General features: G+C 44.0%; 1 protein-coding gene across 2 annotated transcripts in view; it reads right to left on the bottom strand.

The window, feature by feature from the left end:
• Positions 1 to 15,965, bottom strand: part of VPS45 (vacuolar protein sorting 45 homolog) — a 67,441-nt gene that overhangs the window by 48,417 nt on the left and 3,059 nt on the right. For both annotated transcript variants that reach the window (XR_002104887.1, XM_019556213.1), the window contains exons 3-10: positions 10,850 to 10,910; positions 9,950 to 10,029; positions 9,348 to 9,416; positions 8,544 to 8,681; positions 7,793 to 7,903; positions 5,265 to 5,399; positions 4,772 to 4,885; positions 4,208 to 4,375 (exon numbers count right to left, since the gene is read on the bottom strand). Coding sequence is in view for 1 of the 2 variants with exons in the window: in XM_019556213.1 (XP_019411758.1) it covers positions 4,208 to 4,375; positions 4,772 to 4,885; positions 5,265 to 5,399; positions 7,793 to 7,903; positions 8,544 to 8,681; positions 9,348 to 9,416; positions 9,950 to 10,029; positions 10,850 to 10,910 (876 nt within the window). In the remaining variant the exon portion in view is untranslated. The remainder of the gene's footprint in view (positions 1 to 4,207; positions 4,376 to 4,771; positions 4,886 to 5,264; positions 5,400 to 7,792; positions 7,904 to 8,543; positions 8,682 to 9,347; positions 9,417 to 9,949; positions 10,030 to 10,849; positions 10,911 to 15,965) is intronic.

The following is a 15,965-nucleotide window of genomic DNA, read 5'->3' as shown; positions in this document are numbered from 1 at the left end:
GGGCACATGATGCAGGGCAGAAAATATAGACTGGTACCAAGTAAAAGGGCAGGACCACCTCAGGTAGAATAATTTCTCTGGACACAATTAAATCAGGTTTGCCATAACTGGGCTAAATAACAAGCACTGGTTACAACAGAAATAGAGGACAAATTCCTGGAGGAGGATTTGCCATTGACTCCCTTCCATTCCACCCACAGAATGGGTTCTTACAAGGATATCTACTTGCAGGATTTCCAGTCCTTGGCTGGGAACACGGTGGTCATAGCTGTGTAAGCAGGAAGCACAAGGAACAGAAAAGCTATTGTCCATCCAAGAAGATGGGATTCAAAACCTTTCATTCATCACTCAAGACTCATGTACATTGTCAGAATTAATAAGAGATCAGGAAAGGAATAGCCAAAAAATGTACTGTACTTGGGGGCCCAAGGCCACAAGAGAAATTAACAATTGCTGAAATTACATCAGTGGGAGAACAATACCCTCTTTATTTGATGCCCTGGGTTATTCTTCATTGTTTCCATGACCCTTCCCCTACACTGCCATTAGGAGGTTGCAACAGAGAACACCCTTGGACAGTGCACCCAGATAGACCGATTGCAGGCTTTTCCCCCCACTTAAAAAGAGACAGCAGTTAAATAGTTTGCAATTTTGTTTTCTGGCTGATCCAGAAAAAGTTCCAAATTAGTTCCTATTTGTTGGCTCTCCCATAATCCCTTTCAAGGACCTGATAATCTCAAGAGGTCCCTTCTAGCACCTAACATCTACAAATGTGACTGCAGCAAACTCCTAGAGGGTTTTGTTTATGGAAGCTGTGCCTGTGTTCAGGATGTCTACTATATGCTCCATGTAGTTTACTGATTTTAAAGATTACTTGGGTATTTTTTTCAGCTAGTTGGGTACTGGTACCACTCTAACCAGGGCAGCATAGAGCTCATCACAAGCTAGTCTGTCTTCAAAACTTTCCTTGGGGTTCAGGGCACACTTTGTAGCTAACACCAAGCTCCATGTTGCAGCACAGGTTTATCAGAAGAGATTCTTAATTGCAGAGTTGACAAGGCAGCTGCATCGTCACTAGTAAGAGCCAACTCTCAGCTCTTCCACAAATGCATTCAAGGGCAATTCCATTAGAAGCAGACACCTCTGATTTTGAACACCCAAATGTCAAAACCTCAGTATGGAGATACAGGTGCTGAGCACCTGAAGCTCCAGGTGGCTTCTATCGGGACAGGTTTGCTCTTGTGATAAAACCAGGACCCAAGCATTCAAGAGAAGAGAACTTTTTAGAAGAGTGACTGTGAAGAACGTCACTTTATGCAAGATCTGGGAGCTCTACCTTAAAATTCGATTGCACTGCAGTCTTATTACACTGTTCTGGCACTCTGAAGCATCCTGAAAAGGTGCACAGGCCATCTGCTCCCACCTTAAGTCTCCCTCTGCAATGCCAGGGTGATAACGAAGATCTCAGCATGAGGCCTCATCTACACACAAGGACTCTGATACTGATACAACCACCTCTATACTTAATTTCCTGTAGAGATATGGAATTAAACTGTACAATTGTACTGGTATAAGCACCTTTAAATTGGTATAACCACATTTCACACTGGAGCTTAAGATAAAACTGGTAGTCAAACATAGGTATCATTTACTGAAACGCATTAGTACAAAACCAGTCTGTGCCAGGCCTAGGTGAGAATCATACCCTTAGCTGGGCATTGTCAAGCGAGTCCTTCCTCCTATTTCCTTTGCAGGGGCTAACAGATGTCAAACAGGGCAAGAGTCTTCTGCCCCCCTCCCCCCCGCTACTGACTGCATCACCAGCTAAGATTTTCTTTGCACTAGAGCTTGCTATATACACGGTGCTTTTCAGAATCTTTTCCTGCTGAGGCTGAGCAATCCAAGAAGAGGGTGGGGTACAGGCCTGACAGATAACTCACATTGGATTTATAAGTGGAGCAAGTTGGATCTAGGAACAATAAGACAATATAAAGCAACAGATCCTAGGCTGTTTACATCCCATCTTTTTTATAGCTAAAGAGCCATTTCAATAAGCAGTTATCAGGACATACCAAATATAAAAACACTCACCCAGCTCCTAAGCTGACACAAATCAGCATCGCTGCCCTGAGCTCAACAGCACTATGCTGGCTTACCCTATTCAAGGATCTGGCCCAAGGATTAAACTATTTGCAGTGCTAATATTATCACAGAGCCACCCACTCATGATGCTGAATAACACAGGCTAAAAAGAAATGCTTTTCAAATCTATTTAAGATCCTGATCTGTAGCTTTCTAGTCAGAGGTTCCTGCTTACTACGGTGTGAAGGAGTCCATTACAATATAAAGCTTCCATTTTAACAAAATCCTTTTTAGAAAAGCCTGTTTGCAGTGCACAGATCAGCATCATTTTCACAAGGACAAGTGTTGTGTCTCTCCATGACTTCTCCATGTATCACAATACAGTCACCCTCAAAAAATGGCAGTATTGTTAGGAGTCAACAACCTCAGTTCATCACTACTGACGTACTGACAGATTCTGGGGCAGGTCATGGAATTTGACAAGCCATCATGGGGTCAAAACTTCACTCTACACTCAGATGTCAAACAAGGAGATCCTTTTTAAGGTTGAGCCTATTTGCTAAAGGCATCCTTTATATATGCAGCTCCACACTGGAAAAGACACTCCAAATAAGGATAATAATCAGACATGGGGTCCCTCCTCCCACCACCCTCCCACACTCTGTTCACAGATGGTAGTTTTGGTTTTAACTTGTGGAGTTCAAAACAATCCATTAGCTCTCTCTGAGTTCTTTCTTTCACCATCCCAATCATAAAATTATGACACTTGTTAATTGCCCTTAACCAGCACTGTACACAAAGTGCCAGACAGCTGCAATCAAGACCTCTGCTCCTTTTAAGTCTGTTCAAAATATAAGAAGGTTTTACAAGATTTAATAAATAAAAAAGTTTAATGAAGAAATCAGGAGCCCTTGCTGAACTGAACTGAGCCTTGTGGTTTCACAAACCCTGATACAATAATGCATAGATTCTCCTGCATTACAACTGATTGAGACAATGAGATTTTTTTTTTTTTTGCAGCTAGAGCCCTGAAACCATGGGCAGCTTCAGTGAAATAACTGAGATTTAGTGTGGGTCCCAGGTTCCATGGACAAAGTCTGCTGCGCAATCAAGGCTAAAACTGTCACGTGAACCCCAGCCAGTCTAGTCACCGACAACGCACCACATACACCTACAGTGTTGTAGCAAAAAAATTCTGCTTTCATACAAGGATGACAGAAATGGAAAGCACAAAACAAAACAGCATAAGTGAAGAAGAGGAAATTGTTCAGATTCCTATTGTAATCATCTCCAGACTGACTCTGCCACTTAGGGAGGGACTCCCAACATGCTAATGACAACGTCCATTTAGTTAACTGTATGCATGGTGCATCTGTCCTGTAACAAATCTAGTGCCAGGCAGACTGATGCAGTTCCCTTGCTGCCGTTTTCATGCAAATACTGCAGATTCAATATGCCCTCTCACATTAGACAACCAAGACTCATAGAAGCCCCGACACTATCCTGAGGGACTAAGAAATGATAGTCTTGCCTCTGGGCTGGAAAATCTTACTTGGAATTCTTGTTCCAAGAGTGACCACCCCCCATCCAGCATGGACAAGGCCATAGATACCAAGAATAATTCCCAGAGCCACACCCTGCTCCCCAGCACATTAATTCTGCAGGTTTCGGTAAGCAGCCAAGAATTTACCGTAGGGGGTGGGGGAAAAACAAGGGGGGAGAAAAAAAAAAAATCAAACTTACTCCCACCCCTTGCTGAAAGTTAGCTACAAGAAGTAGGATGCATTACAAAGCAAACGCCCAACAGTTGTAATCCAAGATCCTTCTCTACATGAAATAACCAGGGAGAGTCTGAATATATCAACTGAGCACAGCCAGATGATTTTGGCTTGCAGAGTGCAACAGCTTCTCAGGATAATTCTTAACTATGATTCATTCTCATCTGAACTGAATGGGTGGGAGCTGAGAAGCCAGTTCTGGTATCCAAGGTTCCCAACCCTACAACACGATTATGTGAAGAGCTCCCACTGACTAACACTACTTCCACAAGCAGAGGAGCTGTCCAAGCTGCCCTTCTGGAAAATGGACAAAGATCATGGAGGTTAGATTGCTGGGCCTCTAGTACCTGGAGTGCGCTTGAGTGGTCATTCTGACAAGCTAGCTCCTGCTCAACCTCTGACACCTCCAGCAGGTTCCGCTCGCTGACCAGCCTGGAGAGCTCACCCACCACTGTCACATGCTTCGATACTGTGCCTGACATCTTCTTGAACTGTGGGTAGTTCTCCACAAAGGCCTGCAAATGAGAAACCAAAGTACAAAGTTCTTTCAAAATAGGAGCAAAAAAATGTGTCAGCAAGGCAGCACAGAAGGCACCTATTAATATCTGTTGGTTTTACATGGGTGCAATAATGGAGGCTTCAATTAAAAAACTGATTTACACCAGTGTAAAGCAACTGGGACAACATTCCCTTTGACCCCAAGTTCAGGAGCCCGCAGAAGCTTTCCAAGTCTCTTCACAGCTACAGCTCCACTGTTCAGAAGTAGCACCGAGAAGCCCATTTCACCGACCAGGACCTCACAAGCTATGTACAGACATACAACATGAGATGGCTCGTGGAACACGTTGGGACCTGCCTCAACATAATGTTACCAGTATCAGTACGTGAACCAATCTGGTTGACGCGATTACCTTCATGTCTGCTATGGACTCAAGCTTCTGCTGCTCCTTGGGTTTCTTCTTCTGGAAATCCTCCATGAGATTCTTGATATTGCTGCCAATCTCGGCAAAGTTCAGATACATGTTCTGTGTGTGACAGAGGAGGGAAATTGGAGGGCAGGCTGCTCTGATAAGGGCTGCAACTTAAATGGAAAAAACACACCAGCCTCTCTTCCCAAAGCTCTAAGGTTGTATTGTTTTCCCCAAACTTCAGCTCAAAGGAAAAAAAGTGGTAAGGACATTTAGGGAAACAAAGACAGCAGGAGCCACCCGAGACATTATGGTTGTTTACTTTCACCACCTACCCAAGTAATAGGCCAATGCCATCATCCTTGTTTTACAAAAAAAGGGAAACACAGGAGAGGGGAAGGCCACACAAACAATTCAGCAGCAGAATGAAGAACAGAACCCAAGCCCCAACTTCAACCACCTGAATAGACTCCCTTCCTACCAGACAGACACCTACGTTGGCATAAAACTCATCGTTCTCCGCAGACAGAACCACCTCCCTCAGATCTTTGCTTATTCCAGGTACTCGAGACAGATCGATACGGTTGTTGTTGATCCCCAGCAGCTCATGAACCATAGCTTGGTAGGTCCACTAAGGAGGAAGGGGTGGAGGGGAGGAAGGAAAGAAAAATGTTTTACTTGGATCACAAGCTAATCTAGGGTGCAAAACAACACACTGCACTCCCAGTAATGCTAAAACCACTTTACACCATTCAGGCAGTGCAAAGAGAGCCAGACCATCACCTGCTTGTGATTTATGGTCCTGCTTACTTTTGGGAAGCTTTACTCAAATAAAAGAGGGCTTACTGCAAATAAAAAAAAAGTTAAAACTCTATGTTACTAAACACCAAACTATATGCCCAGTTCTCTGGCAGAAATTCCCTTTTTAAAGAGTATAAAGCTTTATAACAAACAAACAAACAAAAAAATCCCCCAAACCATGGATTTCTGTTTGAGTTAGCACACAAGAATCCTCAGCAAGAGATCAACAGCTTGTTGCACTACCTGATGTACAGGTAAACCAGCAACAGTATCTATCCCAGACAGCTTGTTGCATCTGTATTTGAGACAAGCTTCTGGAAGACGGGCAACAGGGAACAACTAATACATTTGCCATTATTATCGTCCTCTGTCTGTACAACAGAGGGTATTTTTGGCTGCAGAGATGCGGCAGTTACAGGCTGTACCATTTCCTACACGCTCCTATGCTTCTTACGCAGCAGGAGTGTGTGTTTTTGCGCATCAGTGTGCTGCTATATTTATCCTGGGAAGACTAATATTAATTTGAAGGGAAACCTGCAAGCTGATCAAAGCACTGACATACTTGTCAATCCATTTCTCTGAACCTCTGCACTGGGTTTAGAAACAATGACTGTGCAGCAAGCAACATATTTTGGTAACTTGCCCACAGTTCCAGCTTGATTTTTTAACACTGCCATATTGCTCTCAAATCAATGAGCTAGAAGAATCAAGTACAGTTGAGAAAAAGTGTCTGTACCCTTTTATTAAGACTGGGTATGTATAAATAAATAAATAAATAAATAAAATTTTAAAAAAAACACTCAACAGGCAAATATGGTCTCCAGTAAAAGAAAAGCTGCCTGCGTGTTGAGAGCACACACGTGCCCAGACATGGCACCTTTACGACCCACCTATGCGCAAGACAACTGCAGCAAGGAACTACCTACAGCACAAATACAGCTTGCATTTGATCTAAGCTTTAGATACGAAGTCCCTTGTACACAATAGACTGGACCAGTGGTGCATGCAGGTTAGATAGTAGCACTGGTATAACCAGCTCAGAGGCAAATAATATTTTACCTATTATAAGTAGAGGGATTGGGTCTTCACAACCTATACACTGTTTTGCCTCAGTCCTTTGAGTTTAACAGAAATTAGTGTCCATTGTGACGGTGGTTTGGAGAGCCCATGGGCTGCCTAAACACGTGCTCAGATTGGGGGGGGAGGGGGAGGGTGCTCCTGGAGAGCCACTCTAATTAGAACAGCTCACTGTTGTGTAATAAACACCCCACACTCAGGTTTCAAAATAGCCATGGGATCACTTTAACTAAAACTCATTTGACAAGGTTTAGTTAAAGTGCCCCCACCACCATTTAGAGATGTGGGGGATGAGACTTGATACATGCAACAGTGTAAAGACACTGGAGTGTTTTAATTTTAAACCAAAAACAAGCATGTCTATAGACAGCCATGAAAACTAGACTGGGACTCGTGTAACTCTTAAAACACGTCAAACCAATACCAGACGTTATGAGTTTTATGCCACTGCTAGAATTTAAGAATAGTAGAGGTCAAGAGGAGAAAGAAGCTGAAATTCTCCATGGCAGAAAGTGCAGAATTCCAGCAGTCCTCAGTTCTAAATAACGCTTACTAGCAGCACAAAAGCCTTAGCTGCCCTCTGAGTTAACAATTCTGCAGCTCCAGCCATTACCTAACCACCAAGCTGGCTGGTGTCTGAGCACATCCCAGAGAAATGAAAGGAGACACATAATAGACTATTCAATGCCAAAGTCTACAGAGCAGCTAGAGAAAAATCACAATAGCCACCCAGTAAATGCTAACACTCATCAATAACGCAGCACAAGGAACAAGGTAATGCAAGGTCATTTGATAGATGTGCTGCCAAATGTCCTTTGCAAATAAACAGTTGGGAAGAGCATTGCCAAGATGTTTAGGCCCTACACAGAAAGCCATGTTTTACAAAACATGAGAACCCTTGAAAATTACTCAACTTGTTTGATCTGCCACAGAACCCAGGAGAATCCAAGAGTATTCAGAGACTCTCGGAAACAGAATGCAGAGATAATTTAAAGAAAAGACTCTTTACATTTAAAATCTAAACCCTGCCCTAGGCTATTGTGAGCCCAAACTCTGGGATGCAGGCTAGCACCAGACAGCTATGTGCATTTCAGGATCCCTGGTTGCTATAGCCCACGTCTCCCAGCTGGTCAGGAGGTATTTCACCTGGTTCAGAAGTGGGGTGATAGCATCATCCGACCTGTCCAGAATCAGGAGTAATGGAGGAACTTCTGTGCGCCGAAAATCAAACAGCTCATATTCTTTAGTTATTACTTGCTGTTGGAGAAGGAAATGAAAAAGGGATAAGCCATTTGGTCCTAGCTGCAGATGGAAAAAATTCCCTGTGCCTTGGGCACTAGTGAGCAAGAGGTAAAGAGACCACAACAGTGTTTAAGTAAACATGGCAAATGTAACACTACCTTGCACACTCCAGAGTTCTCAGATCCATTAATTACAGGAAACGTCACCATTTTGAGAGTGCTGGTTGTATGCCTATGTCCTTAGGGAGGGCGTTAGCTACAAGGTTCTTTGGGTAAATGTGATCTCTTTTATTAGACCAATTGAATACACTAGTTGGAAAAATTGTTCTTTACAAGCTAGGGTGCTTGTGCCCAAAAGCATAAAGAACAATTTTTCCAACTATTCAACTGGTCTAATAAAAGAGATCACATTTACCCAAAGAACCCTATCTGCCTAGGAAACTTCACAGAACTTGTGGGAAATCAGGGATCAAGTATTCTGACTATTTGGTAAATGAAGGAGTTGAGGAGCAGAGAGGGGTTACAACTTGGGCAAGGTTACAGTGCAAGTAGAGGGACAACTATTCTTTATAGACTCTTCCTCTTAATGGATGCAGACTTCTGACAGGAGCCACACTACCAGGCTCATTCAAAATTACTGTAGCACAGGACTGTACCTTAACACATTCAGCAAGCCTCTTTGCCGATTCAGAGGAAAGCTGGTAACGTATCATGGGGCATTTCTTCAAAGACAAAAGCAAAGCTGTCAGCCCTTGAGTGGTTCTGGATAGCTGGGCTGAATCCCAGTTGCGACCCTGAAAAATAAACACACCAACAGACACTTGGGTCATGCATCCTTTCACTGAGGGGGAGGAGGAAACACAGCTCTAGCCAAAGTGTCTTATAGGTTACCTCCCATGTCTAAAACAGAATGAAGAGAAATAGGAAAAAAAAAGTCAAGAAAATTCCAAAAGAAATCTCAAGGCAAATTTTAGATCTCCACAATAATTACTAAGAAGGATGGTTCAGATAAAAGTGGTATTTAAACAAAATACCGCTTTTATCTGTTTTCACTGGGTTTTAACAACATGGGTACTCTTTGATCCTACAAAGCTCATGCTGAATTTTAGATGCTTTGGGTTTTTACTTTCATATTTGTACTTTGCTGTATTACACGTCAGTTGTACTGCATGATGCACATCTCCTTTCCATTGCAGTGAGACAGTTTCACAGTGAGTAGCAGCTATGTTAAATAAATGAAATTTTACTTTGAAATTATAATGTAACAATAAAGCATAGCTAACTGCTGCTATTACTCATGCTGTGCAAGCCCATCACCCTCCCAGTTTTAGTCTGCAAATTCTAATAGCAGGATGCCCAAACAGGAAGCTCAAACACGAGTCCCACATTTGTTGCACCTGCTAGTCTCCTTCAGCCTCAGCTACTACACACACCTGAAAGAGTATTAGCCTTTTCCATACCTGACAGCAGCCTAAGAGGTTGAGGGAAAAGACATGTGGATTCACTGCAATATAATCTCCATAGAACTCCTGTCAGAGAACAAAAGCAAACATAGTTAATGCTTTGCCAACACCTCTTTGTCCTAGGAGAGCAAATGTTAGTACCAGCTACTCAGCTCAAAATGATACATACAGGGACAGTTTCTTCAAGTTGCTGAAGAAAACTCTTAGTAATCCCCATGCCTCCAACTCCAGCCACTGTAATTCCTCCATCTGCTGGAACTTCCAGCATTTGTCCTTGATACAGGGGTTTTACTCCCCTGTCTGCCCATACACCTGCTAATCACCTGACAAGAGACAAGCACCAACCTTGCTACAGCACAGAGGCTGACTGTAACAATGGATGAAAAAGTCCTGGCACTTGAGGAAAGAGTAGCATTATATGCATGTCTTTCATTCCCTCCTGAAATAATGTGTTATTGCCATGCACCGTTACAAAACGAGCCCTAAAAATGGCTCTAGTAACTATGCGGCCGGGGGAGGAACAGGGGACCTAGACAGTGGTAGGTCAATTCTCATAGTACTTTGGGGAGAAGAGAGCTATTTAGGAGATTAGATTTTACCTGAACTTCTGCCACAACTTCCTGTTCATCAGCCTCAGCCAGTGACTTGACATCGCTCTTACTAATCACATTACTGAAATCTGAAAGACAGACAAGGCACAGTAGTGGAGTAATGGCTGCAGCATAAAAACTGACAAGTAGCACACAAAGGAGTTACTGCAAGAGGACAATAAAAGATAGCAAGGAACTTTCCACTGGAAAGAGTAGCTCCCAAACTATAGCAGACATGAATCTGACCTTGGGGCACAATCACCCGATTACCAATGCAATTTTAAAAAGGTTACTCTAACTATTTTCCCCTCTCCCTATTACTCTGTATGAGCTCAAACACGTAATCAAAGAGCTAGAGACAGACTCTCACATAAGTTTAGGGACTCTACAAGCAGCAGAGCAATTTTCTTCCTTTTCTGCACCTAACACAAGCCTAGATAGTGAACTCCACATCAGTAGCACCAGACCCATTGCTGTGGTCAATCAACAATTGTACATCTCTTATTATGCCTTTATATAAAGCTTAGCATCATGCATCCTCAACCCCACATCCTATCTTATTTACATTAAACCTTTCCCAGGGCTGCATTCCTTCCTCCCCAAACTGGTTTTGCTCCTGCTTTAGTGCATTTGTACAGAGAGACAATGACATCTAGAGGCCAACTGAGTTCTGCTGTACAAGATTTGCAACAGATGAAGTGCCCCTGACCCTTTTTTCAGTTTCTAGAGAACTAAGCCAAAACCAAGCAAAGCACAAACTGTGACTAGACTAACTGTTGTTCAAAACCAAGTAATGCTACATGGCACTAAGAAAAGATAACCTGGGGCAGTAGTCAGTAAAAGATAAGGTCAGGGAATTTTAATGCAATGCAAGGGACCCAAGAACATGGCTAGAAAGGATATACTTACAAACAAAATAGATGCTGTATTTTGGTCTCCGCAGCTCTTGAATGAGATATTCCACATTCTCCTGGATAAAAACAGACTCCAGGTGAAGCAGAATAAGAAGACACCCCATTGATCATGGGGGGAAAAAAAATTAGACAAATGCTTCTTTGGCAGTTCAAAAGACAAGGAGCACCATGGGCCTGATCCAGCAAGTCGCTGCATTATTAGAACATAAAAAAGTGCCCGAAGGGTTCAGACCACAGTCCCATCTAGCCCAGTAACCTTCATCTCACAGCAGCAGAGAGAGCTCCTGAAGTCACTGGGGTTTGGTGGCTCTTGCCACCATTTCTGATAGCTATACCTGCCCACAGGAGCTCAGCACCCAGTACCTCCCATTGACAGTGACCAATTTGCAAACAAGTTCAACCACCATCTCATTTAGAAGCCTGGCCACTTGTTTTAGACCCTAGAGAAAGAACTGTACTTTTTAATATTCTATGCTTGCCATAGGCATTATTAATGAGAAGAGAGTGAGCCAGGAGGCAGGCAACTCCCTTGGGCAATTAGAATCGAGAAAGTACTGCTATATATCATTGAGCTGATCCTGAAAAGGTGGGACAGTCCCAGCTATTACAGTGAATGTTGCAGAAGGTAAGTCTGCGTGGTGTGCCGTGTCCCTCAGAATTCTGTTTCTTAGGGTGCTTCCACTTCTGTGGTGTTGCCAGCCCTCACAACCTTATCACAAGGATCACAATACCTGAATTTTTCTGGAATGCTCCTGTAGCCATGCAATTATATAACACCCTCAGCTTAATTAAAGCAAAGCTTCTTGACCGTGTGCACGGTGGGGAGGGAGGAACAGAGACCTCTGAACCTTAGCAGATTCTGAAGCCAGAAAACAAATAAAAGCCCTGAATTTGCAATTTAAAAAAATATTACAAGGTATTTAATCCTATATTGTGATATATTTATATACTTGGAACTGGCAACAATGCTTCCCTGGAATGCAAAATTAAACTTCTATCTCCTTTCCGTTTGTACTAGAGCAGAGTTTCATAGATGTTAGGGTCAGAAGGGACCTATTCCTGTCCTGGGCAGGAATGAGTGCTGGGGTCAGATGACCCCAACCAGGTGCGTGTCCAATCTCCTTTTAAACACCTCCAAGGAAGGGGACAGTACCACCTCCCTTGGAAGCTTATTCTATATGTTGGCAACCCTTGCTGCAAGTTATTTTTTCCTGATGTCCCATTTGAATTTGCTCTTCCAGTTGGTGGCCATTATTTTTAGTTACCCTGACAGGCACCCTGGTAAACACTGTATCCCTTATTTCTTGCTGTTCCCCCCGGATGAGTTCGTAGGCAGCCACAAGATCACCTCTCATCCTCTTCTTGCGGAGGCTGAAGAGGTTCAGGTCTCCCAATAGGTCCACATAGGGTTTTTTCTGTAGGCCTTTAACCAGATGAGTGGCCCTCCTCTGAACCCTCTCCAGGCCATCCACATCCCTCCCAAAGTCTGGCGCCCAAAACTGGACACTACAGTACTCCAGCTGCAGCCTAACCAATGTCACATAGAGGGATAGTATCACCTCCCTGGACCTGTTTGAGTTGCACCTACTTATGCAAGAAAGGGTGCAGTTAGCTTTACTTATTACCTCGTCACACTGGTGACTCACGCTCATTTCGGAGTAGACTACGACTCCAAGATCCCTTTCCGCAGTTGTGTTACTTCGAGCGGTGCCTCCCAGGCTGTAGGAGTGTTGATGATTCTTCCTCCCCAGGTGCAACACGACACTTATCCTTGTTAAACTGCATCCTATTCTGTTCGGCCCATTTCCCTAGCCTGTCCAAATCAGCCTGGATTCACTCCCTGCCATCTAGTTTGTGTACCTCCCCCCCCAGTTTGGTGTCATCAGTAAACTTGGACAGGGTGCTTTCTACTCTCTCATCCAAGTCACTAATGAAGACGCTGAACAGTACCAGTCCCTGGACAGAGTCTTGTGGGACTCCACCACCCACATTTCTCCAGGTAGAAACCGACCTGTCCACCATCACTCTGGCTGTGTCCTGTAAGCCCATTTTCTACCCACCGGGCTGTATAATAATCTACATTGCAACTGTTTAGTTTATTTATAAAAACTGGGTGTGACACTGTGACAAAGGCCTTTTTAAAATTTAAGTAAATGACATTTACCTCTGCTCCTTCATCCAAGCATTTTGTGACCCGGTTGTAAAAATGAAAACAGGTTAGTTAGGCAAGATCTGCCTGCTACAAACCCATGCTGATTGCCCCTTAGCATCACTTTACCTGCTGGTCCCCCACAAATGTGATCCTTAACAATTTTCTCTTAAGGTTTTGCCAAGCATAGAGGTGAGACTAACCAGCCTACAGTTACCTGATTCCTCCTTCCTCCCCTTCTTGAAAATAGGGACCACACTGGCCCTTTTCCAATCCTCCGGGACCTGTCCTGAGCACCACGAGTGCTCAAAGTTATGCTAGCGGCTCTACTATGACTCCAGCTAATTCCCCAAGTACCCTAGGATGAAGATCATCAGGATCTGTTGATTTAAATAGTAAAGGTGCCCCTATACTAGGTCAGCTCAAACAGTTGGTGGGTCGGTATCTATACTGGTCTTACCCAAGATCCCAATGGGATGCATATTTTTGTATTCTTTGCATCCATGTTCCTGGACACGAAGTCATTTAGAAGCTCCGCTTTCGCCATCCTCTCTGTTACCAGTTGCCCTAGTTCATCCTTAAAGGGCCCTAAGATACCCTACACCTTCTTTCTGCTTCCCATGTACTTAAAGAATGACTTTTTGTTATCTTAACTTTTGCTGCCAGCCTAAGTTCCATTTCCGCTTTGGCTCTCCTCACTGTTTTCCTGCAAGCTTGAGCCAAGCAGATATACTTCTCCTTGGAGGCAGCCCCCTGCTTCCACAGCCTGTAGGCCTCTTTTTCTCCTCCAGGCTCTCCTGGATTTTCCTGCTCCACTAAGAGGGTTTCTTTCCCTTTTTTGCCCCCTTCTAGGTGTACTGGGATGGTCCTTTTCTGTGCCTCCAGGATAAGACCCCTGAGAAATGCCCGCTAGGACTGTGCGAGGCTTCGGACAGAGCTTCAGATCTGGAGAAGCTTCAGACACTTCGGGGTCCGAAGCAGCATGTCCAGGTTGAAGAGTTGGCCTCGTTAGGCTTCCCAAAGTGGTTTGGAGCTCCTGAAATGCTCTGAAGTGGCCTCAGAGATCCGGGCATAGGGTATAATGGGGAAACAATAAATATATCTATAACTTTGTTTTTTTGTTTGTTTTTTGTGTGTTTTGTTTTGTTTTTTTAACCGATTTGGATGAAATGTTCAGGGGTGGTAGAATCCGCAGAGGGCATGAAGCCTGCCAAGTTTCAAGAAGATTGGTGTAGGGGTCTGGGGGGGAACTGCACCCCAAATTCTTAAAAGCAAAACTCCTGTCATGTGTATGTGTTACAACACAGGGGGGGTCAAAACTGCAGAGCTGGTAGCTCTTGCTGAGGCCACAAAGCCTACCAGCTGTCGAGGAGGTCGGTGCAGGGGTTCCCTGCACCCCTAGCTGCTGACAGACAAAACTTATGCCACTCTATCAATAGGTAGTCACTATCCCCTAAGTTACCTTGCACCTGTAGATCCCCCACCAAGTTGTCCCTTGTGGCCAGTACTGAGTCTAGTAAGGCATTTCCCCTAGTGGGAACCTATACAGGACAATAGGTAAAGATCCTGTAAGGAGGTTACAAACTTTGGGAACGGGCAGACCTGGCTGCTTATTTCTCCCAGCAGATGTCTGGGCAGTTAAAGTCACCCATGGCAACCAAGTCCTTTGAGCACACTGCCTCCGAGAGCTGTCTTGAGAATTCTAGGCCTAACTCATCCCCCTGGTGTGCGGGTCTGTAGTAGACCAAGTCCCTTTCACCCTGACCCTCCCTGTAACCTGACCCATAGTACCTCAATTTGCCCTTCTTCCTGGCCCAAGTTAACTATGGAAGATGTATATTGCTCCTTAACATAGAGAGCAACTGATGACTGTGAAACTCATGCTAAGCTTGGGCCTACTCACAAAAGTTAAAATACAGAATAATAATGCTAACTGCATATTGCAAGAGGATGCAAATTCACGGCTAGGCCATCTAAGAAGGAATAATGAAGTATCTCTTCCAGCTTATCTTGCTATAGTCAAGATAATTTCAAGCAGACTCTTAGTTGTCTGGTGTGTAACCATACGAAATGTCTATCCTTTATTAATTAGTATGGTAAATATTTCTTTTGCGATTAACTCGCGTTTATGTAAGGGAAGAGACATTCTCCATATGCAATAGATGTTTCCTCCTGATTTAGTATGTTTTTCCTGGCTGTTAATCAGTTTCTTGATATGTTTCAAACAGGATAACTTCTTGTTACTTATGAGTTACGAGAATGAGTTACCTTCTTAACTATAGGCCTGTCAGTCTTACCTCAATTCTAGGGAAACTCTTTGAGAAGATCATCAAGGAGCACATCTGTGATGGGCTGGCTTTAGGGATGATGCTCAAGGGCAACCAGCAGGTTTCATTAAGGGCAGATCACATCAGACCAACCTGATTGCCTTTTATGATCAGGTCACAAAGGCAATGGATGCAGGTGTCACCATGGACATAGTCTTTCTAGACTTCAGCAAGGCCTTTGACACCATCTCCCACCCCACCCTCATTAAAAAACTAGGTGACTGTGGCATTGATGCCTACAGAGTCAGATGGATCGCAGATTGGCTCAAGGGTCGTACTCAGAGGGTGGCGGTGGACAGGTCATATTCGACCGGGGGGGAAGCGGGCAGCGGAGTCCCCCAGGGCTCGGTCCTTGGGCCTGCGCTGTTCAATTTCTTCATCAGCAATTTGGACGAAGGGGTGAAAAGCAACCTGTTTAAATTTGCTGATACCAAAATTTCGGGTAAGGTGAGCACGCTAGTAGGGAGGGAAAGATTGTAGCAAGATCTGGATAGGTTACGGGGTAGGCTAACAAAAACAGGATGCGTTTCAATACTGACAAGTGCAGGGTGCTGCACTTGGGCAGTAGAAACCAGCAGCATACTTAAGGAATGGGAAACTCCCTTCTTGAGAGCATGGAGGCCGAAAGGGATCTT

This window comes from Crocodylus porosus, unplaced genomic scaffold (genome assembly GCF_001723895.1).
Source record: "Crocodylus porosus isolate Cpor-Errol unplaced genomic scaffold, CroPor_comp1, whole genome shotgun sequence".
In the NCBI taxonomy this organism is placed as follows: Eukaryota; Metazoa; Chordata; order Crocodylia; family Crocodylidae; genus Crocodylus; species Crocodylus porosus.
The sequence above is the reverse complement of the archived record's forward strand: the minus strand, read 5'-3'. Positions and strand labels throughout refer to the sequence as shown.